General features: G+C 44.8%; 1 protein-coding gene and 1 long non-coding RNA gene across 2 annotated transcripts in view; one reads left to right on the top strand and one right to left on the bottom strand.

The window, feature by feature from the left end:
* On the bottom strand, positions 1 to 6,307 carry Ndufb4 (NADH:ubiquinone oxidoreductase subunit B4). The gene is made up of 3 exons (XM_075962377.1): positions 6,023 to 6,307; positions 1,418 to 1,564; positions 1 to 118 (listed from the first exon to the last, which is right to left on the bottom strand). Exons 1-3 carry the CDS (start codon positions 6,200 to 6,202, stop codon positions 56 to 58), a joined length of 390 nt encoding a protein of 129 aa, XP_075818492.1. The 5' UTR covers positions 6,203 to 6,307; the 3' UTR covers positions 1 to 55.
* The window catches only part of LOC142844070 (uncharacterized), a 27,005-nt gene continuing 7,135 nt past the window's right edge, over positions 5,648 to 25,517 (top strand). The window contains exon 1 of the long non-coding RNA XR_012909719.1: positions 5,648 to 5,852. This is a non-coding gene — a long non-coding RNA (uncharacterized LOC142844070). The remainder of the gene's footprint in view (positions 5,853 to 25,517) is intronic.

Below are 25,517 nucleotides of genomic sequence, written 5' to 3' on the forward strand. Positions count from 1 at the left end.
TCTGTTCAGTGATAATAGATTTATTTATACAAGGATCGTGTCATCCTTGCCAAAATTAATAGGTGATATTCAAAGATCGGTCCAATTTTCCTTCCTGGATAAGTTTTTCCTTTCTGTCCTGTACAGAATAAAACAAAAAGAGACACAATATTAAAAAGCATGGCATGACCATGGAATAACTGCAAATCAGCAATAAAAATTCTCAAAAGTTAGTTGTAGTCCCATCCCTAAAGCCCAACAACTCTGAGGAAACAATGAGACGAAGTTAGGACTAGAAGAAAATACCGCCACTCAAAAGTACCTTAGCTGTTTTCAGTGATGAGAAAGGAATTGCCCCATCCCAAACAGACATTGTTTTTGTTCTGCGGCAGAATCCCACCCTACAGCCCAGGCTGGCCTGGAACCCAGTCTTTAGCTTAGCTGGCCTCAAACTAAGGTGATCCACCTGCCACAGCCTGCAGGGCTAGGATTACAGGTATGAGTTCCCAGGCCCAGATTCAAAGGTAGACAGCCAGAGCAAAAGCACAGCTGATCGACCAATCAAAAGACAGAGCTCTGATAGAAGAGAGGGTGGTTGGCTGATAATGTGGACGTGGGAGTGGCCTCCAGTCTGGATGGCTGCACAAGCCCTAGGACTGTGCCAGGAACGAGAGTCAGAGGGAGCAGCCTTCTGTGACCATGCAGCAAGGCCTCTGGTGAGGGTGACTGGCAGGCTACTTCTGCCACTGTGAGGTTTAGTATGTTTGTAAAGTCACTCACATGAAGAACCCAGCAACAGAGAGCCTGCTAAGTGATCTGTACGCTCTGTTCACACTGGACCAATAAACCTCATCTCTAACAAATGCGCCAACAAAACTAAAGCATATCAGACAGTGAATCACAAAAGATGTCTAGTTTTAAGCCAGACATGGTGACTCATTCCTGTAATCCCAGTGCTCAGGAGGCTGAGACAGAAGTCCTCAAATCTGAGGCTGGACTGGGAGACATAATGAGACCTTCTCAATTCTGTCTTAGCAAAAGTTTCTATCCACCCTCCAAGGAGAAAATTAACATTAGAAAAAGTTATTATGGTATTCATATGCTTAATAATCACACTATAATTTCCTTATATTATCTGGAAAAAACAGAAAAGTTTTCATGAGCTAAGCTCTAATCTCACAATTTAATCTGACCCTTCTGTGACTTTTTTCTAATGGTAGAGTACACATTAAATTAAATCCAAAAGACCCATAGGCTACATGGTTTTTAACAAAGTATCAAATCAAATCGAAAACTCCAACTCCAACTCTTCCGGAAAGGAATGAAGATACAAGATAGAAGGGAAAGGACTTTCCGGTGGGAGGGGCTTGGGAGCAATGGCCACAACACTGAGCTGGTACCTCTCGCGGCAGTGCTAAACACCCTGCCCAATACTTACCCTGTCTGTTTTGAAAATGTAATACCAGAAGATGAGGGGCCCAAATGCTGCCACAGCTCCTAAAAATGAGTTCTTGGGGGTGGGTCTGAAATTAGGATAAATATTTGTTGATCTTGCATAGGTCCAGCGAATCAAGGCAGGATCTTCCTGAAATTAATACAAAGATTTGTAAACCTTGAGGACATGTTGAGAAGGAGATTCATCAGGGCTGTTGTGAAGGAACACAAGGAAGCCTTCTGTTCTCCAGGGTAACTCACACTGCCTTCAGCTCTGGCTTCTGACCTCTACCTCCCAAGTGGGATTCCACGGCTGTGCCACCCTCCCACCAACCCATTTCTAACACCCAAAAGCTTTTTTTCCCCCTTTCTCTCCTCCCTCTCTTTTCCTTTTCTTTTTTGGTTTTGGTCTTTACAAGACAAGGTAGCCCTGTAGCCCTGACCGATCTGTAGCCCGAGTCAGCATCATGACAATTCTCCAGTCTTAGCTTCCCAAGTGCTGGGATGGCAGGTGTGCACCACCACGTCTGGTCACAAACAACTGTCTAAGGATCCTGTTCAAATCCTGCACAGCATAAAGGTTCTTCTATCTGCAGCTAGCTTTCTATTTACTTAGGATTTAACTCCTAACTTGAAACTGGCAGAGAAACCCCCTCTCCCCTTTACTTCCACGAATCCCTCTGACTTCTCCTTACCCTGGTTCACTCTAACAAAGACAGACCTCAGACACTGTCAAGCTTCCTATTTTGCGTCTAGTACCCTTTCTAATGCTGTGACAACGTCCTGTTCCCTGCTTCATCAGCTGCAGGAAGATGAAAGCAGGCTTATTCTAACTCTCAATGATATGCTTTTGCTTCCTTTTGGTCCCGAGGAGCAAACCAAGGGCACCGTGTGGACTAGGCATGAGCTCCACCTCTGAGCTATACCGTTCACCATGAACTATGTTTCTAAACTAACTTAGCTGATGTTTGAAAAACAAACTATTACATTCCACACTATGAAAAGTCTTGCAAAAAGAGGTCAAAGTTGTCAAATAATCAGCTTATCTTGGTTAAGAAAAAATAATTTAATATATTTATACTAAAATAATTTCCCAAGAATAGCAAATCTACCCCAAACACATAATTAAAGTTAATTAGCTAAATCCCCAAGTGATTTTGCAAAATTATTCTCTCCAATTAACTGACAAATTAAAATAAGCAAATAAAATCAGCTTTAGTCTTCAGTATGCAGGATGAGCGTCTAAGGTGCTAACGAACACCAAACAGCCGTGATTGGCAGGACTGAAATAAGTTCCACATTTACACTTCAAACTAAACTGCACTACAGCGATTTGACCCCGAGGTGACCAGCTGCAGCTCACAGGTAAAGCAGCCTGAGTGGGGACGCTTCCAGCCTTTCAATCAGGCGTGGGCAATCTGGGCAATGGCTCGCTCGCTACCAGTCAGAGAAGTCTAAAAAGATCTCCTGCTGCTCTAGAAACAATTACTATAATCATTCCATGCTAAGACCGTGGGGCTTTGCAGGGCTGTTTATTATTCCCTGGTGCAAACAGAAACTGCACAGAGTAGGGGCAGAAGATGAGAGGATCAGCGTGTCTCTTCTTCTGCTGGAGACTGCACCTGAATGCCTGTGAGATTTCTCAATCTGCCTGTCACTCGCAGCTCTGCACTTCAATACCTTCTAGAAACGAAAATTTCATTCCACAAAAGTACCAGTAGCTTCAAGACCAAAATCACAGGAAAAAAGCTGGAGAGATGGCTCCGTGGCTGAGGAGTTGGTTGTTGCTGCTGAAGAGGACCTGGGTTCAGCTGCCAGCACCCACATGGTAGCTCACAGCCATCTCTAACTCCAGTCCAACCGGCCCAATGTCTATTTCTGGCCTCCTCCAGCTCCAGGCATATACGTGGTACACGTTCAGAAATGCAGACAAAACACTCATGCGAATAAATTAAGTGAACAGGGGAAGGGAACTTTCCATGAAGCCACTCAGTGGCCAGTGGAATGCCAGCAGCCTCCGGCAGAGAGAGACCTCGAACCTTCCTTCACTGTATTTCTGAGCCCAACTCGGCTTGGTTTTCCCCGCTCCACCCATTCTCTCTCCATCTCTTTTGCTCTTTTCCTCCCATTTTTCCAATCTTTTAACACTAGGCCTCAGCTTTTGCTGGGCTTTCTCACATACATCCACTCCAGTAAAGTCAGCAGTCACATGACCTTGGGTCTTCATATGCTAACGGTACCAACATTCCACTTCTACCCTTAGAAGCCCTGTTCTTCTCATCATCTACTCATCTGGGAGTGGACATAACCACCTAACAATCTGTCAATATTTCTTTTCAATCCACCACGCTTGCTCCTCTGACTCTTCTAGCAAGAGGAACTCGGTTGGCCGTGGAGTTGTCCTTAGCTCTTCCTGTAATCTCACGCAGCGTCCATCTGACAGTGAAGCACTTGCCACTTCTGGCCACCTCCACAATTACTGTCACAGCATTAGCCAAGAGCCTTCACCGTGTAGAAAGCCTCCTGGCTCATCTCTCTCTGCTCTCAGCCCCTCACAGACAACAGAGGAAACAGAGTCTCCATGATGTGACTCTCTTCTCGGTAAAAATCTTTACAAGTCTGGTGGGATCAAGTCCCAGGAGCCTCTCTGACCTCATTTTGTTCTACCATTCTGTCCGTGCCTTTCCCTACTTTATCCTTCAAAAACAAAAGTCGGTGTGTCCGTGGCCCAGACTTGACTCAGCCTCCAGAGCACTAGGATGCCTAACATATTTGAATTATCTCTCCACAAAGCAAACAAAAACACTCAATGCCGTGTTCCAGACAGGGGCCTCCTTCGCTGTTACACACACACCGCGAAGCCCACACTTACTTTTTTCTGTATCATTTAGCACTATCGCACATACTGATGACTCAGATTTAACATTCTTAATGTTTGTCATCCCCACTAGAAAGACAGCTAGATCCACAAGGACAGGAACTTTAGCTGGCTTTGTACTCTTACCTCATCATCTCAAATAGCCTCATAATAGATCCTGAGCAAATTTCTGACCAAATCAGCCACTCCTAAAGATTACACAACGGGATCCATATATGTTGCTTGGTAAATGATTAATGGAACAGCTGAAGAGGCAGGGACTATTAACTCTGCTACAGATGGGAAATGGAAAGTGTCCTAGGTGACAGAGATTAGAAGACAGACGACTGGGGATCAAACTTGACTGGGGTCTTATGCTATTCATTTTTTTTAAAAAAAAGTAAACAAACAAACAGGCCAGGCGTTGTGGAGCAGGCCTTTAATGTCAACACCCAGGAGACCGAGGCAGGTGGATCTCTGCGAGTTCAAGATCACCCTTGTCTGCATAATGAGTTCCAGGACAGCCAGGGCATGTATAGAGAGATCCTGACTGAAAACAAACAATAATAAAAATGATAGCACACTATCCAGCACATCAAACAGAAGCATCTCTTTCACCCTGTAAACACTGGTCTGGTTGGAGATACTATATCCATCTAGGAGGAGGACACTATATGAGTCACACAGACTAGGGTTCAAACTGAGCACTGTGACCTGCTACAGGGTATATCTGTATGAGCAATATATCCTATCCATACTGTCTCCTCATCTAGAAAAGCCAAGAGAGTAACACAGCTTAATTCTATGAATGGTTCTGACATATAAATTACAAAAAAGAGAGTTTTTCAGGTCAGGTATGGTTTTGAAGGTGGCAGTAATCCCAGTACGTGGAGCTGTGGCTGGGGGACCTGGAGTTCCGAGAAAAACAAACAAGACTTAGTACTGTATCTGGCCACTTAGTGTAACTTTCCCTTGGTTGTTCTCATAACTTTCAAAAATTCATAGAGAATGGGTACCCAGTTGGTGGAAGGTCTTCACTGGAGATATTTAGAGGGCACTTACAGTGGGAAGGGTCTAAAGCACACTTGTTAAAACGCCAGTTTACTGAGATGTTACATAGTAACGTCACACACTTTTTCAGCGGGTTTCACAACTCTAGGTCTAAGGCACACCATTTCCAGGAGAACATTAAAAACCTACGTTTTAAAAGAGATTATATTATGTAAATTTCCCAGGGGCCATTGTCAGTATATGATGTCATGTGGTCTGATTCCAAAGCCAAATGCTTCATCAAGCTTCGGGGTCTGTAACACACTGAATTTGAACATCCCCTACAATCTCGTGAGAGAGAAGTGTCCTTGGGAGTTAGGAGCTCAAAACAGCTGTTGACGCTGTACAGCTGGAAGTATGGGGCCTGATCACTGCCTTTACAAGGAAGATACTGCCCTAGATAGGTCACGTGTCACTCTGCCTCAGAAGATACGAAGGACCACATTATAGTCATGTTTCAGACAAGAACCCGAGACTATGCGGAGTTCAACAACGTTCTCCAGATGAGGAGGGGAAGTCGCCAAGCCAGGATGTAAGGCCAGCTGGGTTTGCAGCCGGAGCCCATCCGCTTGACCGCTGAGCCTACCGCCGAGGTCAAAGGGCCAAGGGCGTGTGGCTAGGGACCCGTGTCCAGCATATGGATTGGATGTGCCCACGAGAGATGCGGCTGACCCGGCCCACAGCCCGCCCGGCCCCACTCACGATGTGCGTTTGGCGTTTGGGGTCGTTGTACTGAAGCAGATATTCCCGTTTAAGCCGGGCCCTTAAGCTCAAGCGCTCGACCTGCGCCTTTCGGGTCTCCGGAGACACGTCATACTCGGCTGGATCGAGGGTTTGGGGGAGAGTGGCCAGGGGCGCGGGCTTATACTTGGAACCCGACATCTTGGCTTCCCCGCGCACACCTGCGCCTGCGCGACTTTGAGGGCAGCCCGCTCTAGTTTGACCTTCAGGCTCAGGAAGTGCGCCTGCGCACGCCTTAGCACGCTCTGGCAGGAAGAAGTGGGAGAGTGGCGGAGCCTGAGGTAGGGAGGAGCCTCCTCCACGCCCCTCGGCATCCGTAGTTTGCGCGTGCGTGCTGTTGTCCGCCCGCCTTTGGCGTTTTGTACGGAGTTGACACGTGCTTCCCACCCTGCTGATCCATTCTTGCAGAACTAATTTTTTGAAGTTGAACAGAGGAGAAGAGACTGGGAAACTGCATTGGCTGTGGCTCCCAAAGTCCTGCCGTGCAGTGTGGGTTCATCCAAACTGGGTGACCTTGGAGAAGGTCATTTGGTGTCGCCCAAGTTTCCTTTCTCTTATCCTAGAGAAATGACCTTGACCCTGGGGAGCTGTGGGGTTTAAATGAGACAAAGATGCAAAGTGCTTTACAAATACTCCGTAGCTCCCCGCACCTCCCCCCACCCCAAAAGGGGGGAATGGACCTTTTTTTTTGCAGGTTACCACATTAGGACCAGTCCACTGTTAAAGATGGGAGGAGAAAGATGACCGATCCAAATCATCGGGGCCAAATTACTTAAAGCAAGCAATGAAAGCATGCCTATTTCTTCTTATACAGGAGCTGCCATCCCTTAAGGTGGGGTTTGAGAGATCAGCTCGGATGTGAGGAAGACAAGGTTAACGTAAGCATAGCAAGTTAGTTCTAACGACCTCTTTGCAAGGTGGTCCTAACAACAGGTGGACATAACAAGGTAGCAATAACAGCCCTTTCGAATCAAAGCAAAGGTCGGGTTGTACTGAAAGACCTGGATAAATCCAGACCTCCCCAGCAGGAAGAAAATAGCCAAAAATCCAAGCAGGAAGAGAAGAATCAAAAATCTAGGATTAGCCGGTTAGTGACTGTGTTTCAAGAACTAGCTGAAAATAAAGTTAGGTTGTAATCTTGAGAATAATCTTGAGAAACAGGGAGTTCCCCCTTGTGATTGTGTTTTAGGAACTAGCTGATTATGACCTTGGGAGTGGTCCTGAGAGGCAGGGAAATTGCCCCCTTGTGACCTTCACTGGTATTTTCGGAATTTTCTGTCACACACTCCCTGCCAATTCTGGATCACTGGGCTGTGGTTTCTTCCCTTAAAATTCAGTTCTCCCGGTAACTCGGGGTCGAACTCTCCCCTGCGTGGGTTATGAGTCTCGGCCCCAGTGCACTGGTTCCCATCTCATCTCATCATTTAAAGCCTCATGTGATTGCAGCAAGGATGGTCTCTCGTGAGTTACTGGGGGGTCGTGTTATCCCGAGACTTGAGTGAGAGTCTCCCCGGGGGTCTTTCGGCACGACGGTTATTAACTTTTTAAAACAAAGACGGGATTGCCATTCTTCGACTAGGCAGTACAAAGCCATTTGTCGTTATGATTACAGGTGGGGCATAGCCCAATCATTGAGAAACAGGTTTACTTATAAGCAGGAGTAAAGTCTTTGCTGTATGATGACTTTTAAGCCTAAAATGGAAGCAGCTAAGTGTAAGCTTCTATTTTGTAGATGTGAGACACAGAGGAGAGACTGGTATTACAGCATGAAACCTGGCTGTAGGCAATCAGAAAATGATGAAGAATGGAACTCCTGAGGGAATATCTTAGTTAAAAGCGGGGGGGGGGGGGGGGGGGGGGGGGCTCTTAAATTCTTAGCACTCTTCAGGCACTGAAAATGAAAAGCATCTTTATGGATAGGAACGTACGCAAGAGGATACTCCAGGCGGACGCACAATCCCGAGGCTTGGGAGACTGACGCGGGAGCCTTTAGCTCAAGGCCAGCCTGAGTTATACTCCAAACCTCTGCTTAAATATAATAAAAACATCGCCGCCACTATCACTAAGGGGCAAAGCAACTTCAAGGCACACAGCAGGGTCTTTAGGTCCCCATAAAACACTCCTCAGGAGGCAACCATGGAAACAATGCCATGTAACTCCAGCAAGGAAAGCTGAATCAAAAGAAGCTTTAGTTTGGCTGAACCTTCTGGGGACCTGTAGGTATGTGGGGGGAATGGTTGCTAGGCAGAGGCAGGATGTAGAAAATGTTGGCACTGGAGTGATGAGCAACAGCACTGCTGTCAAATTTATTCAGCACTTTAATACTGTTTTAAAATATTTATTAAACACCCTGCATAAAGCACACCTTACACCATCTAGTCTTAGTCAATCTTCTAGGCTCAGTAGAGAAATTACAGAAGAAATGGAAACAGGATTCTTGTTATTTTTTCCCCCAGTTGCTGACAATCATGCAGAGAACAGACAGAGCATGATATTTGCAAAGTAGTTCTATGTCCAAATGAATAAAAAGCTAAATTGACTCATGAAGAAGGCAGGCTGCAGGGAAGTAGGAGAAAAATCACATACATGCAATTTAAAGGGGGAGGGAAAGAGGGGGAGGAAGGAAGGGGCTTCTCAAAGATGTTCTAAAATAGAAGGACAAAATTAGTCAGTATGAAACAGGTTCAGGGAATAAAATCTAAATGCTGCATAGATAGCACTTCAAAAGTCCTTTTAAGCCATTGGTGTGGGAAATGAGGAAGAGAAAAGGAATATAGAAATGCAGGGAGTGTGTGAGTACAAGCCAGTTTAAAAGCTGAAAAGGGGTGTGTGTGACACAGAGAGAGACAGGCAGAGAGAGGGGAGCTTTATTAAAATGAAATATTTGCATGAGTTTAAGTGGTTATTCCTATGCTTTTTAGTTATCATAAACATGACTGAAGATGATTGTTAAAGACACCGAGTTTTGTTTTGTTTTACGGGCAATCACACTTCACTGAGTGCTTACTGTATATCAGATATAAGATGCTATTCTGTTTTACATATTTCAATTCCTCAAATACTGACAGTTCCCGTTGGAACAATAATGGAATGCCTTTTAAGTTTCTCTGTTCATATTAATTATATATGATAATGGGTTTCGCTGCAATATTTTCATATATGTAATATAATATATTTTGATCCTATTCACCACCATTACTCTCTCTTATCCCCCTTCTACTCCCACTGATTCTTGTCCTCTCCTCAACTTGTTCCCCTCTACCTTCATGTCCTTTTTTCTTCGGTGGCCCAGTGAGTTTAATTAGGGTTGCTTAGAGGAGTGTGGGGGAGGTGTTACTTTGAAGAGCATGGGCAATCTACCGGTGGCTACAGCACTGAAGAAAATGTCTACTTTTCCTCAGCAGTCATTAGCTCAGCTGGGAGAAATGGGGGCTCATGAGTTGACCACCTCCCCCAGCAATAGCTGACCACCTATAAATCCTCAAGGAGGTAGAGGGTCTCAGGAGTCATTCCCCAGTTCATACTAGGATGCTGAAGGGCCCAGTCTGTACAACCTGAAAGGCCCCAGCTTAGCTGCTGTAATGCCATTTTGCAAAGCCTTCACACAAACAAATGTAAGTTCAAGGTAAAGTCAGTACTCCTAGGTGGTCAAACAGGATATCTGTGGTCAGACACCAGGCCTAGGAGGGGAACGAGCAGTTCTGGGAAAAACAACATGTACCCTAGATAGGGCCAAGTCTGCTATTATTATCAGACCTTCATGTCTCCGGGGAACTTGTCCCCTAAATGAACCCATCGCCTCATTCGAACTGACCAGTGAGATCCCTGTAACCATGCATTGCTTCTGTATGCCTGCTTTTGCCACCCTTTCCCTATAAAAAGACCTTCTCCCAGCCTGCAGGCGCGCAAGTCCTCCGAAAGGACTTTGCCGCCCACAGGTACCTGTGCCCACCCAATAAACCTCTTGCTAATTACAGCCAGTGGTCTCGACTGTTCCTTGGGTTAGGGGTCTCCTCCTGAGGGAAGGACCACTCTGAGGGTCTTTCAAACCCTTATGCTGGTTTCCACAGCTACTGTGAACTCATGTGTGCAATAGCCGTTTCATGCCCAGGAGACTGTGTCCCACACTACTCTAGACCTTTCTCCAGCTCTTACATGCTTCCCACCCCCTCCTTGGAGATAATTCCTGGGCCTTTGAAGGAGTAGTAAAGACATTCCATTTAGTGAAGAACATTCAACAATCTCAGCACTTTGATGTGTTACAAGTCTCTACATTAACCACTGCTCACTGGGAGTTGGGGGAGAGAGAGAGGGAGAGAGAGAGAGAGAGAGAGAGAGAGAAAAGAGAAGAGGAGAGGAGAGGAGAGAGAGAAGAGGGAGGGGGAGGGAGGGAGGGAGGGAGGGAGGGAGGGAGGGAGGGAGGGAGGGAGGAAGGAAGGAAGGAAGAAACTTCTCTAACAAAGGCTGAGAGCTACATTATGGCATAAACACAAATATTGCATTGAGAAGGCACTTTGACAAGTACAACATGTCATTTAATGGAATATCAATGGTAGCTTCCTCAGTAGGGCCTGTGACTCCTCAAGTCATGACCATATGACTACATTTGTAATACCAGACCTCAAATCCACAACAGCCAACCCAGTAGTGTACCCGTGGGCACATATTGGCAGATGGGTCATTGCATAATATGAGTGCTGGGAACCAAACCTGGGTCCTCTGCAAGATCATAACTTCTCTAAACCACGGAGTTATTTCTCTAGCCTTCATTTCTATTTTTATTATATACTTTTAAGCTCTTCCAACAGTTTATGTAAGGTCTATCTCTTGATGACTTGATAAATTATGTTGTATTACTATCTGAGATTTATGCCATTTTGATGGGGGGTGGATTTTTAGCAATCAATTTAATTTTGTAATGATTGTTAGCTAGGTAAGGTTTTCTATTTTTTTCTAAGCTATTCTGATACCTGCTTTTTCAAGTTTCTTGTTTTAAGCATATTGTCAGAGAGATTCTAGTCTCATCCTAGGAACTTCAAACATATGTCATCTTCATAATTATCTTCCTATTTTTACTTTTAATTTTATTCTTTTGTTGTTTCTCTTTATCAGTCATGCTACAATATTACCTATTTTGTCTATGAAAGCATAAAGCTCATTTAAAACAAACTTTATTTACAGTAGGTTTTTTTTGGTTGTTCAAGACAGGGTTTCTTTGTAGTTTTAGAGCCTGTCCTGGAACTCACTCTGTAGACCAGGCTGGCCTCGAATTCACAGAGATCTGCCTGCCTCTGCCTCCCGAGTGCTGGGATTAAAGCCGTGTGCCACCACTGCCCGGCTATACTAGTTTTAAATAAACAGCAAAACAAAGAGGAAGATCTAAGAATTTGTGCCATGTACCACCTGCACCATCCCCATCCAGGCACACCCACACCACTATCAATACCTTCCCCCACCAGAGCGATACCCTTGTTCCAAGCAATGGAGCGACACTCACAAGTGATCCCCTGTCATCTAGCTTGTATTAGGGTTCATTCTTGGAGTTGTACACATCTGGATGTCATTTATCCACGAGCATCATGTCATACAGAGTATTTTTACTAACCTATACACCCTCTGTATTCTGTCTAGTTAACCTACCTCTGATCCACTAGCCACGGGCAACCATGCCCTTTCAGGTGCTGTAAAAGTTTCTCCATTTTATAGCTGGAATCAAGCAATATTTTGTCCCTCCAAATTGTGTAAATGGAGTCTGCACTTTTGCTTCCCAGCCACCCAGACCCAAATAATCACACAAAACTATATTAATAACAACACTTTCGGCCAATGGCTCAGGCATATTTCTAAATAGCTCTTAAAACTTAAATTAGCCCATTTCTATTAGTCCATGTATTGATACCTTACTCAGTGAGGCATTCTCATCTTGCTTCCTCTGAGTCTGGCTAATGACTGCAGACTGAGGCTTTCCTCTTCCCAGAATTCTCCTAGTCTGGACACCCTGCCCATACTTCCTGCCTGGCTACTGGCCAATCAGCATTTTATTAAACCAATACAAGTGACAAATCTTTACAGGGTATAAGAGCATTATCCCACAGCAAAATTGCCTTCTTTTACCCCATCCTTCATGGCTTGATAGCCCTTTTTAGGATGAATACTATCCCCTTATCTGGATGTACCACAGTTTATTCCAGTTTATTCATTCACCTGCTGAAGAACACCTTGCTTGTCTTTGCATTTTGACAATTATGAATAGAACTATCATAAACATTCATATGTGAGATTTTGCTCAGGCACAAGCTTTCAAACCCCTTGGGTAAATACCAAGTATACTTATTGCTGTATTGTATGGCAAGAATATGCTGAGTTTTGTAAGAATCTGTCCAGCTGCCTTTCAATGTGTCTGGATCACTTCCCCTCCCCACCAGTCATCAGTGAGCTTTTCCATTGCTCCAGCCCCTTACTGATGATGAGCGTTGTTAGCATCCAGTGTAAGTGTGGGGGGCAGCACATTGTCTTAATTTACACTTGCCTGGTGGCATGAGGTGAAGCATGTTTTCTTCTGCTTGTTTTTTTTTTCCAATCTGGTGTCCTCTATGGTGAGATATTCGTTAAGGGTTTGGCAGCTGGACAGATTCAAATTGTATCAAATTGGGTCTAACTTGTCAGTTATTCCTTTCAAGTATCACATTTAGTGTTGTACACAAGGCTATTTTTTCTTTTTCCCATACAGATATTCTAGAACTTAATAGTTTTGTTTGTTTGCTTGTTTTTTTGACATAGGGTCTCCCTACGTCACCCCACTGTCTGGTAAGTGGCTATTTAGGCCAAATAGCTTGGAATTCATAGAGATCCACCTGCCTCTGCTGCCACCTCTGAAATGCTGGGATTGAAGGTGTGCACCACCATATCCAGCTCAGTTTTGTGTTTTAAACTTAGGTTCATGATAAATTCCAATGCTCTTTTGTGAAAGATATATGGTCTTTATGGAGATTCACATTTTGCCTAAGGATGTCTAGCTGTTTCTGTGCTATTTGTTGAAAAGACTGTCCCTGCTTCATTGTCCATTGCATTTGCTCCTTTGCCAAAAGTGAGTCGACTGTATTTATAGAGGTCTATTTCTGAGCCTCCTATTCTCCCCATAGATCTTCCGCTGACTTATTTGTCTATTTTTCCTCAGTACCATGCAGTTCTGATAACTGTAGCTTTGTAGCAAGTTTTGAGAGCTGAAACACCACTCATCTAACTTCTTCTTCAGTGTTATATTGGGCATTCTGAGTTTGTTCTTAACCTCTCCAAAGAATATAAGACTCAGACTGTCAATACCTACAAAACAAGTTGTTGGGATTCTGCTTTTAGTCTGCTCAGAACTTTATTTTTTTTAACAAGCATTGATGTGTCACCTGTATGTATGTCCTTGTAAGGGTGTCGGATCCCCTCAAACTGAGGTTACAGACTGCTGTGAGCTGTCATGTGGGTGCTGGGAATTGAACCCAGGTCCTCTGGAAGAGCAGCCAGTGCTCTTAACTGCAGAGCCATCATCTCTCCAGCCCCGGGATTTTGTGTTTATTGTGCCTCAATCATTTATAAGTAGCAATTTTCCTTTCACTTGTTCTACTACTTTACTTAAGTATTGTTTTCCTACCTTCCTTTTTTAAAAAAATTATTTGTAAGAATTTCACCGACCTGTATGCACACCTTGGTACCCTGGAGCCACGGGAAGTGGAGTTACAGAAGGGCAGAGGAGACCTGACAGAAGTCAGGTCTCCCCTTTCACCATGTGGGACCCAGGGATTGAACTCAGGTCACTGGGCCGGGCAGCAGGTGCCTCTACCCACAAAGCCAACTCACTGGTCTCTAGAAATGCACTATTTATTTTTCAAAATACGTGTTGTTGTTAATTTCTCATTTAATCTCATTGTTGTCAAAGGACTTTACCCTCTGAAATCTGCTGACACTCTCTTTGGGGTATGTGATCAGTTTGCATTCAATTTGGCTTAGTTTGGCTTGTTTTTGTGGTGGTGGTGGTTGGGAGTTTTGATTGGTTGAGTCTTTTTGAGATAGACCCTTGCTGTAGAGTTTACAAATAAGGAAATGTGTGAATCATATTCTGTTCAACGAGTTATTACAAAGTAGACACATTCTCTTAATCAAGGATATGTTAAATTTTTATATTAAGCAGCTCCATGTGAATTTCAAAAGAACGTGTATATAAACGTGCAGTCACTGATTTCAAGGTTAGACTGAGCTTGTTAAGTGTGTACTTCAGCCCTCTCACGTCCTTGCTCGGTTTGTTTACCAGATCTATTTCCAAGATGGACTTTTATTATAACCTCTCTATGCTATTATGGTTTGTTAATTTTTCCTTGAGCAAAATTAATATGGCTGGGGTGAGCTGGAGGTGACGGAACATTTTAATGTGCGTGTTTCTGCAGATTGTTTTTGTTAGAAGACAAAGTAGCTGTGCCCAACGGCTTGCTCGCTCTATCCATTTAGAGTATGGTGTACAAACCAACAGAGGAGCGGGAGGAGATTTCTGCCTAAAATATACAGTGCACTGAGAAGCGCATCTGTCATGTAGACACATCCCAAAGCTTATGAATATTGCATCTTGCATTCCTCTTTTTCGCAGACAGTCTCTCCTCCCGGTGTTAGCATGTATCTGTTCCTGTTACTAAAGTCACTTACATAAGCACATATTTGTGCTCGAGAGGAACCTGCCTTCCCCACAAAACTGAAGATGGCATTTTCTTGCAAGTCATCGATTTAATACATAATAACGTTAATCCTCTTAGTTCAGACCGTATCCGACCTTCTTTGAGATAGAGTATTGCCTATTGTCAACTTTTGCTTGGGGACAGCGTCCTAGCTGGTTTTCTCACCTACATCTACCGTGGCCATACCTCCCAATTCTTTTCCATGCTTCAGCCAGGGTGACCTTTTTAAATATACATGATCCTGTCGCCTCTAATTAAACCCTCACGTGATTTATGGCGCAGCCGGCTTCCTATCTCTTCAGTGCACTTAGCTCCGGGCTCCTCGGCACTGTCGGCTCCACCCTCCCCAGCCACTCTTCAGCTCTGTCGTTCCACAGGCCCTTGGCTCCTTTTTCCTTTAACAGTTTGCCCCGATTCTTCTCTCCTCCCCAAACATTACCTTCTATGACATGCTCATACTCATCCTTCAGAACTCCGCCCTGCAGCCCCTTGACTCGGCTCAAGGCCCCCTCCAACCTTTCATAGCAGTACAGACCAATCCCTCGTAACACTGATTGTAACCCCACGCTTTACATATTTGATTATTTAGTTAATCTACGTCTCCCCCCACCTCCGTCATAATGCAGGCTTTTTGGAGACCGGGAATACATAAGCTGTGGTTCGTCTGGCATCCCTGCAAGTGTGTGGTGCATCTCGGCAGAGGCAAGTGGATAAGTGTGTATGAACCTAATAGGATGCATAGTTGGAAAAAAGTAATCACTCCATTTGGGAGTTTTATGAAGAAGTTTCCAGGGTATTTAGCCACTCAAGTGCATCTTGGTGGCCATAATATTTTAGTCACAAACAACAAGGAGGGCATAGGATGTCATTGATGGAGGGGAGAGTATCACCACGCAAAAGAAAAGATGAATAAAACATAACACTTATGCTTCCAATTAAAAAAAAAATCAAGTGGCCCTGTGAGCTAAAGGCCCTAAGGGAGGTTGCTTGGCCTTAGCTTTACTTCACCTGTCACCCCAGCTCTCTGTGGGTAGAGACAGGAGGATTGCTGGGACTTCCCTGCTGCCAGCCTAGCTCCAGGTTCAATGAGGGACACTGTCTCAAATGAATAAGGTGGAGAGTGAAAGAACAGGAGACTCAGCATGCACGCACGAACAGGAGTGCATTCACGTACATCACGTGTACAACACACACACAGGCACACACACAGGCACACACACACACAGGCACACACACAGGCACACACACACACACAGGCACACACACAGGCACACACACAGGCACACACACAGGCACAGGCACACACACAGGCACACACACACAGGCACACACACAGGCACACACACAGGCACACACACAGGCACACACACACACAGGCACACACACACAGGCACACACACAGGCACACACACAGGCACACACACAGGCACACACACACAGGCACACACACACAGGCATGCATGCACGTGCAGGGGTGCAGGCACTAGGTCATACGCATTCATGTACATCACATGCTGCAACACACACACACACACACACACACACATACACACTCACACACACACAGAGGCATGCATGCATGGCCACACTTCTGGATTTCAGATTCTAAAGACCAGCATTTCCATTTCAGTATCAACTGCCCTGTTAGAGCAGATGGATGCTGTGGTTGAGTGTGGTGTAGGTCTTGCTTTATAGTTGTGGGAAGCAGTTCTCCAGCTAAGAAGCTGAAGGCTTCTCCTAGGGTAGCCCCTGAAGGACTAGGATTTATAGACCCTTCAGCCTGCTTAACTAGAATGAAGGAGGGCTGGATGTAGTGGCAATTGCCTGTAAGCCCAGAATATGGTAAACAGAGGCCAGGGGATTAAGAGTTCATGGCCATCCTCGGCTACATAGTAAGTACAAGGCCAGCCTGGGCTAAATGAGATCCTTTCTCAGAAACCTTAAATTAGGCCAGAGAGATTTCTCAGTGGGTAAAGGTGCTTGCCACCAAGGCCGATGATCTGGGTATGGCTCTGGTAGACCACATGGTAGAAGGAGCAAATCAATTCTTTAAGGTTGTTCCCTGACCTCCAGATGCATACTATGCCATGTGCGCACTCACGTGCACACCATATATGAATAAAGAAATCGATGCAGCCTCCCCAAATTAGTTCATTATTACATTATATATTATTATTATAAATGACTAAGGAAAAGTTAACTAAAAATATTAATACGTGTGGCAGTTTGAATAAGAGTGGCCTCCATAGACTCATATGTGAGTGCTTAGGGGGTGGTATTAGGAGGTGTGGCCTTGTGGAGTAGATATGACTTTGCTGGAAGAAGTGTGTCACTGGGGGTGGGCTTTGGGGGTTCAAATGCCCAAGCCAGGACTAGGGGCGCTCCTCTCTCTCTCTCTCTCTCTCTCTCTCTCTCTCTCTCTCTCTCCCTGCTGCCTGCTGATGCAGATGTAGAACACTCAGCTCCTCTCCAGCACCATGTTTGCCTGCATGCTCCCATGCTTCTTGCCTCGATGATAATGGAATAAACCTCTGAACTGTAAGTCAGTCCCAGTTAAATGCTTTCCTTTATTGAGTTGCTATGATCAGGGTCTCTTTGCAGGGTTACAACCCTAACTAAGACAGTGTATGAATTTAAGCTCCCGAGGTCTAGACGGAAGACTATTGCTAGAGAGCCTTTGTTTATCCTCATGGGTGTGACTGGGCTTCAGGTGAACAAAACTCAGAGTTTCACTTCTTCTGATTACGCAGAGGGATGGCGAGCCAGTGAGAAGTTTGTCTTGTGTGTCTGTGGCAGAGAGCATCACCTGTATATCTCACTATGACTCACTCAGGTTTCCTACCGGAAATGCTTAAGTTCCCAGCACGAGTTGTAAATACCTGTAATTTCTCTTATTCCTGTATGCCTCTTGATTACCCAGATCAAACGAGGATTAAAAAGAGAAATGAAGTCATGCGAGCTTATTTTAAAGATATTGTTAATATTTTCTTTCTGTTTCTAAAGGGATGCATTTCATTATAGGAAATATTTCAGACAGAATGAATAATCAAAGTATTTTTAAAATATTTTATTTCTATGACTTATACACAGTCATTTGGCATTTATCTTTTCCAACCCTTTTGCATATAAAAGGCGTTTTAGAAAAATCACACATGGTTGAGGCATTGCTCCATGGTAAAAGGTTGTCTCACACGCCCAAGTCCCACCCTCAGCACAGTAGAAAGGAAAGATTTATTTATTTTAAATAAATAAACAAACAAAATGTAATATCGTATTTAAATGTTTGGTATACACACATACATATAAATATAAACCTATAAACATATAAATATATACTAGTTTTTGAGACAGGGTTTCTCTGTAGCTTTGGAGTCTGTCCTGGAACTAGTTCTTGTAGACCAGGCTGGCCTTGAATTTACAGAGATCCTCCTACCTCTGCCTCCCAAGTGCTGGGATTAAAGGTGTGTGCCACCACTGCCCGGCAATTATATTTTATTTAACCAACTCCACTACTTGTCCTTAAAGTTTATTTTTTCAAAAACAGAAAAATACACATAAGTTTTTAAAAACGCTACTCTTCTCAACACTTTTCATAGGCTTCTCAGCCATCTTCACCTGCCTCAGCCTTCAGGGCTATCCACCAATGCTAGGCCGTGGCTGAACAGGCTCCATGCTTCCCTGCGGCCCTCACTTGGTGTGTGAGCCCGTGTTATCTTGTCATCCCACAATGCTCTTAGTTTCTCTTGGTTTAGGACTGACTTAAGCCAGGCTCGTTTTCAGACACCCCATTCAGTGGGAGGCAGTCAGTGAAGGACTTCTCTTGAATTGACAGGTTGCCATGGGCAACCCTATGACCGGGATGAAGGCTGCGGAATGTACCAGACTGTGGAGCAGACATGTGGTGCTTGAAACACTGTCATTTTCTCAGGACCCTTGCAGTTTAAAGTCATTGACAACCAAAAAAGACCAGACTGGTAGCCTCAGATTCCTTTCCCATGATGAGAGCTTTGGAGACCCCTAATGGGAGGCCATGTAGGACATGGTAGGACATCCACGCCTTCTCATAGAACAGAGTGATAACAAAATGATGTGTATTTCTGATGTTTCAAAACTCTACTCCCAACAAGCTTCCCTTTAAATACCTAAAACCCAGCCACAAACTCTTTCTGTCTAAGTGGAGGGTTTTTAAAGATTGATTTTTAAACTTAACACTTACATAAAGCGATAGGTTTCGTTATAGCCTTCTTATAAGAACATGCCATCCTATCTCATTCTTACTCATCCACCTCCCCCACCATCCCCCCTCTGCTTTAATGTCACATGAATCCCATAACCACCCTCCACCCTCCACAAAGAACTCTTCCTCCTCCCTTAGCCCCCTCTTTCTATTTTCATGACCTGCACACACTCTCTCACAAATTCAAATCTAGGTTGTACATATAATTTAGAACATGTGGCATTTGTATTTCTAAATCTATGTTATTTTTCTTGCCATAATGATTTCCAGTTCCTACAAATGTCACGATTTTATTTTTCATTACAGCTGAAAACAATTCTGTTGTATATAGGCATTCCAACCATAGTTCTGCTGGTTTTTTTTTTAAGACTTAAGTAATTCTTTGTTTTTATGCACCTACACAAAGGAGTTTTCAGTAAACATCCTTTCTAGTGGAGAAGAGCAGGAAAAGCACCCCCCAGCAGTCAGCAGCTGCTCTGCTCCCCCTTGCCCAGAAGCTTATCCCGCTGCCTCTGATGTCACCCAGGAGCTTCCTAGTTTCTGGGCTGAAGAAAGCTCTCTGCAGCAATCTCCATACTCTATCCTGTACTCTCTTTGAGCCCAGATACCCCTCATTCCACGTTCATGTTCCATCCATTACTTTCTCAAAAGCAGAGCACCGAGAACCCTTGTAGGGGAAGGTGTTCAGACCTTTGGATTGTCAAGTGACCATCGAGGTTAGCACCAGCCTTTTATGAACATCAAAGAAAGCCTGGCATCCCACAGTCCCTTTGTCTCTTCCCTGGGCTCCCCAACCAAGCTGGAAAACACACTTTCAGTACTTTTTCTCCGCACAGATATTGAAGACAATTGGCTAGTATATCTTCCTGGGAGCACTGTGAAAATATTTGGGTAACTTCTATAAATTTTTTAATTGTGTAAAATTTCAAACATAACAAAAACAAAGGAAATGCTATAAGAAACTCATGCATTTGTTCTTCAACTTTTACAGTTTTAAATATTTTGTCCCTCTCTTTTAAAAATCTGTCTCCTAGCCAGGCAGTGGTGGCTCACACCTTTAATACCAGCACTCGTGAAGCAGAGGCAGGTGGATCTCTGTGAGTTCGAGGCCAGCCCAGTCTACAAGAGCAAGTTCCAGGAGAGGCCCCAAAGCTACAGAGAAACCCTGTCTCGAAAAACAAACAAACAAAAAACAACAAAAAACCTATCTCTCTATATATGTGTACACATATACACAATATGAAATATATATATATATACATATATATATTTCTCATCTGACATATCTGAAATCAAGTCTTGCCAACGTTTTGTTTTATCCATTAACTACCTTGGCATGTATTTCTAACCGTTAAGAGGGTTCCTTTCGTGCATAACCGCATGCTATTATCACATATAACAAAAGTACCAATGAGCTGGGAAGCATTTTAAAAATAGGATTCTGGAAAAAGCAAGCCAAAGGAATGAGTCATATAGAGCTCCATGCCGTGGTGAGAGTGCCAGGAAGATGCTTTTGGCAAATGGGGCGCTTCATGTCTACAGATGACATCATAGCCCAGTGGCACTTTCTCCCACACATCTGAAACCGGAATTACATTCTTAACCTCCAGATGAGTCCCTGAGGTCAGTTTAAGGCATCCTCCTCCTCCCAGATTAAAGGAACCCGTAGTCCTTACAGAGTCTTGGTCCTATCGTCTTGTCCCTCACCATTCCGCGTAGCCTGTTTTGTTTTCTTTGCCTTTACCGAGGTGAGCACGTTGAACATGCAACCCACACTGTGAACACAATTCCAGGTGTACAAAACATGACTTCTAACTGCCTCAGACAGCTACACTGTGGGTACAACAGCCGTCTAGAACTTACTCACTTCCCTGAGGACTCCTTGTCAGTAACTCCCCATAAATCCCTTTCCTCAGGCCCTGGCAACCAGAGCTTTGAGAGTCTTCATTCTCGGCTATTTAGATAGTCATGTAAATGGGATTATACAGTATGTCTTTCTACGGTTGGCTCATTTCACTTAGCACAACGTCTTCAAAAAAGCTGTCCACATTGCTACAAGCCACACCATCCCCTTTCTCTCTTTTTTTTAACTTGCTAATTTTATTTTATTTTTTTTTAATTTATTTATTTATTAAGGATTTCTGCCTCCTCCCCGCCACCGCCTCCCATTTCCCTCCCCCTCCCCTGATCAAGTCCCTCTCCCTCATCAGCTCGAAGAGCAATCAGGGTTCCCTGACCTGTGGGAAGTCCAATGACCGCCCACCTCCATCCAGGTTTAGTAAGGTGAGCATCCAAACTGCCTAGGCTCCCCCAAAGCCAGTACGTGCAGTAGGATCAAAAACCCATTGCCATTGTTCTTGAGTTCTCAGTAGTCCTCATTGTCCGCTATGTTCAGCAAGTCCGGTTTTATCCCATGCTTTTTCAGACCCAGGCCAGCTGGCCTTGGTGAATTCCCAATAGAACATCCCCATTGTCTCAGTGTGTGGGTGCACCCCTCGAGGTCCTGAGTTCCTTGCTCGTGCTCTCTCTCCTTCTGCTCCTGATTTGGACCTTGAGATTTCTGTCTGGTGCTCCAATGTGGGTCTCTGTCTCTGTCTCCTTTCATCGCCTGATGAAGGTTAATATTCAGGAGGATGCCTATATGTTTTTCTTTGGGTTCACCTTCTTATTTAGCTTCTCTAGGATCACGAATTATAAGCTCAATGTCCTTTATTTATGGCTAGAAACCAAATATGAGTGAGTACATCCCATGTTCCTCTTTTTGGGTCTGGCTTACCTCACTCAGGATAGTGATTTCTATTTCCATCCATTTGTAGGCAAAATTCAAGAAGTCCTTGTTTTTTACTGCTGAGTAGTACTCTAATATGTATATATTCCATACTTTCTTCATCCATTCTCCCATTGAAGGGCATCTAGGTTGTTTCCAGGTTCTGGCTATTACAAACAATGCTGCTATGAACAGAGTTGAGCATATACTTTTGTTGTATGATAGGGCCTCATCCCCTTTCTCTTTTAAGTACATAGTATTCCAACATGTTACAGAGTGTGCATGGAATCCCGTCACCTGCTGACGGACATTCATTGTTTTCACATCTCGGGAGCATCAGCTCTAGACCTGCAAAGTGCTTTTGGAGGACTCAGAAGTGGGATTCCTAGGTCATATGGTAGTTCTGTCTTGTAATATTTTTGGAGGAACTTCCACGCTGTTTCCATGGCAGCCATACCATTTTGCATTTCCACCAACAGTATTCGGTGAGTCCAGCTTCCACAGCGCCCTCTCCAGTCTTTGGAGGAAATACTTGTTTGGTTGGGTTCTTGTTGTAGTGACCGTTTTTGTTAGTGCTCTCTTTAATAATAATCATCATGAAAGAAGGGACATAATGTGTCACTGAGGTTTCAATTTGTATTTCTCTGGTAATTATTGATAAAACTGAACCAGTTTGTTTGTTTGCTTGTTTGTTTGAGACAGGGTCTCTGACGGTCATGGAACTAACTCACTATGTCCACCAGGCTGGCTTTAAACTCAGAGATCCACCTGCCTCTGCCTCCTAAGTGCTGGGATTAAAGGCCACTATTCCCAGCTACATTGAACATTTTTTAATACTCCTATTGGCCAGTTTTTTTTGGGAGAACTATCTGTTCAAGTATTTAGTCTGTTTTTTAGTTTAGTTGTTCTTTTTGCTACTGAGTTGTAGGAAGTTGTGTGTGTGTGTGTGTGCACGCACATGCACTAGTGTTTGAGATCCAGTCTCTCTCCTAAGCCCAGGATGACTTACTCACAATATAGCCAAGGCTATGGAAATCCTCCTGCCCCAACCTCCCAATGTGCTAAAATTAGAGACATAGGCCACCCCATTCAACTGTAGTTCTTTTTCACCCCTTCCCACCCATTCCCACGTCTGCTTTCTTTGGCTAAGCCCATTCCTCACCTCTGCGCTGTGAAATTAAATGGTCTTTTGTGCTGGAAACCAGGGAGGGTGGAACAAGGATGATCCTATGTAGGGCATGGTACCCTGAGCACCACCGCCGTCTCTAAAATCACCCTAGAACACAGCTCAGCACCTCCCAGGCACCATGCCAGGAAGCTGAGGATTGGCTAGTCAACCCCAGAGTCCTTCAGAGCTGGCAGGTTCTCTCCAGCAATCCTGCCTGTGAGGAATACCAGCTGGGCATGCTGCCAATCCAGGACCCAGAGGCACACAAACCTCTGGTGTAAATTCCAAGGGAACATGGGTCGGCTCTGATAACACCCACCGTGTTGCCTCTCCTCCAATGTGAAGCTGAGAAATAACCTTCCTAATGCAAACCAGACTGTAACATTCTCCTAGTCAGCGGGAAAAGGTCGGTGGATGAGGCTAAGGCCAGCCTTGCTTATTTCCTCAATTAGGTGACTGTCACGTGATATGCCTGACCCTACACACCTTGATACACCTTCTGCAAGTGGCCCACGTTTAGATGATACTTGAAGCAACTACTTGTGAACGACCCCTGTGTTTTTAATTAAAATTATGTCTATTGACAGAACCGGCTGGGAAGGGAAGGGACAAACAGAAAATGGGTTCTGGCTCAGACCGGGCCCTGCAGGTGCAGCCCTGTTCCCTCAGCAGTTCTGTGGAGTCCCTCTGCCTACACAGAGTGCAGCCTTTGGAACCTTCGGCCTTCGCTCCGGAGCTCCTGATGGTCGCGCCTTGTTCTCAACACAGGCGCGTTAGTTAGGAATCTCAGAGCGATTTACAGGCTTATGTAACGTCCCATTGAGTCATGCCCACTCATCAGAAGGGAGTGGAAAGAACCCGGTGTTTGGTGAAGAGAACACAGGTTCAATTCCTATGTCTGCTGCTTCCTGAGTCTGGACAAACAGTTCCCTCTCTCCCAGCCTGTGCTTTCCTCGGCCACACTGCGGTCTGTTTGAAGATACAGTGAGACTCCACACAGTTCCCTTTCCCTTCGGCGGGCATCCTCGTTGACCTCCAGCAGCGCATTCTTAGACTCGCTGACCTCCAGTGAGTGGAGCGCTCTGATTTATTTCTGTTTCCAGCATCTGTGAATTTTAGACTGCAGTCCGAAGGAGCCCTTTATCAGGGAAAGTGCTCCTGCCCATTCCCCTCTGGGCAAAGCAGCATTTTGCATGTGAAATTTATCGGTGCCAGCAGGGCCAGGCTCCCGGAGGGGCTTGTGATGGCACAGGCTGGCTCAGCCTGGATTGCAGTGGCAGTTCAAGATCAATGGTTTTTCACACACACACACACACACACACACACACACACACACACACACACACACCGTTCAGGAAAGGGTGCGGGGTGCCTGAGCAGTTAAGAACGGCAGTGTATGGTTACTGGGAGATGAACCTTGAAGCAGAGAATGCTGCCCTGCTGGCCTGAGTTGGCAACGATTCTGGAATTGCTTTTCCCCAAAAAACACCCACAAGTTTAAAAAAAAAATCCAATTCCGGTCAGCAAAAAGCCCTGCTGCAAATGGCCCCTGCCGGCTGCCACAGTATTAGGACAGGATTAGCAGAGAGAGCCTTTTCCAGAAGCTTTATAAATGGAACAATACGTGTTACAAAGTACGGGTGAGTAGAGAACAAAAACGCACGGCGTAGGAGTGGCGGACGAGCATGCAGAGAGACCTATTAGAAGAAAAAATCAATCGGCAGAAGCTACAATGGCAAGGGTCTCAGACCGTCTCTTCATTGTAAGGCGATTTTCACTGAAACCAAAACAGCATAGCCTGGCTAAGTGAGACCTGTGCACTACTCCTACTGCACAAGTGAAGTGGCCCAGGCTCAGCCAGAGGACGGGGCTAATCCACAGTCACCTGTCAAAACTGGGACCAGAGTCCAAATCTCCCTCTCTCTTACACAGGCACACAGAGTGTTCTATGTAGCCCAGCAGGTTCTGGGCTTAGGATCTCCCAGCCTTAGCCTCCCCAGGGCTGCGTCCACACGTGTGCCACCACAACCACTTCTAGATTCTAGAAATCTCTTGATTTCGAGTTCCCCACTTTCACCTCAAAACTGTCATTCACCTCCACTCCCATTTTCAAAGCAAAGGTTACTTCATTAAATAGTCCACTAAAGGAAACAAGAAAGCCGGAGACACCCAAATGTAAACACCGGCTCTGGATGGGACCCAGTTTTATCTTGTCTGCAAGACTCGGTGTGGCTTCATTAAACTTTGTCTAAGGCTTTTAGTGTGGCAAGCACAGAATCCAAAGGCAGTTGTACGATTAGTGGTCTCTTAAGTCAGAATGAGTCTAGCCAGTTTGCCCCTCAGAGAAACTTGACGGGGTATAGAGAACACTGCAGCAGCTTCACGTCGCCACAATGCTGCAGGATTTAAAGACTATGTGGGGAAATAAGGAAGAGATGTAACGTGAGTGGCACACAAGGAAGACAATCCAAAGTCCTCAAACTGTGGCACAAGTGTTTCAGACTTCTGTTGCCGCTTCTCATCACTGCGACTTTGAACAAGCCACAACCTCTCTGTACTTTAATGTGTGT

Source organism: Microtus pennsylvanicus, chromosome 1, assembly GCF_037038515.1.
Source record: "Microtus pennsylvanicus isolate mMicPen1 chromosome 1, mMicPen1.hap1, whole genome shotgun sequence".
In the NCBI taxonomy this organism is placed as follows: Eukaryota; Metazoa; Chordata; class Mammalia; order Rodentia; family Cricetidae; genus Microtus; species Microtus pennsylvanicus.

Excerpts from the sequence above, each read along its gene's own strand:
- Ndufb4 (XM_075962377.1), bottom strand. The coding sequence starts at position 6,202 with ATGTCGGGTTCCAAGTATAAGCCCGCGCCCCTGGCCACTCTCCCCCAA. Across the intron at positions 1,565-6,022 it reads CCAAACGCCAAACGCACATC|GAAGATCCTGCCTTGATTCG; the intron begins GTGAGTGGGGCC and ends TATTAATTTCAG. Across the intron at positions 119-1,417 it reads ACATTTTCAAAACAGACAGG|GACAGAAAGGAAAAACTTAT; the intron begins GTAAGTATTGGG and ends TATTCTGTACAG.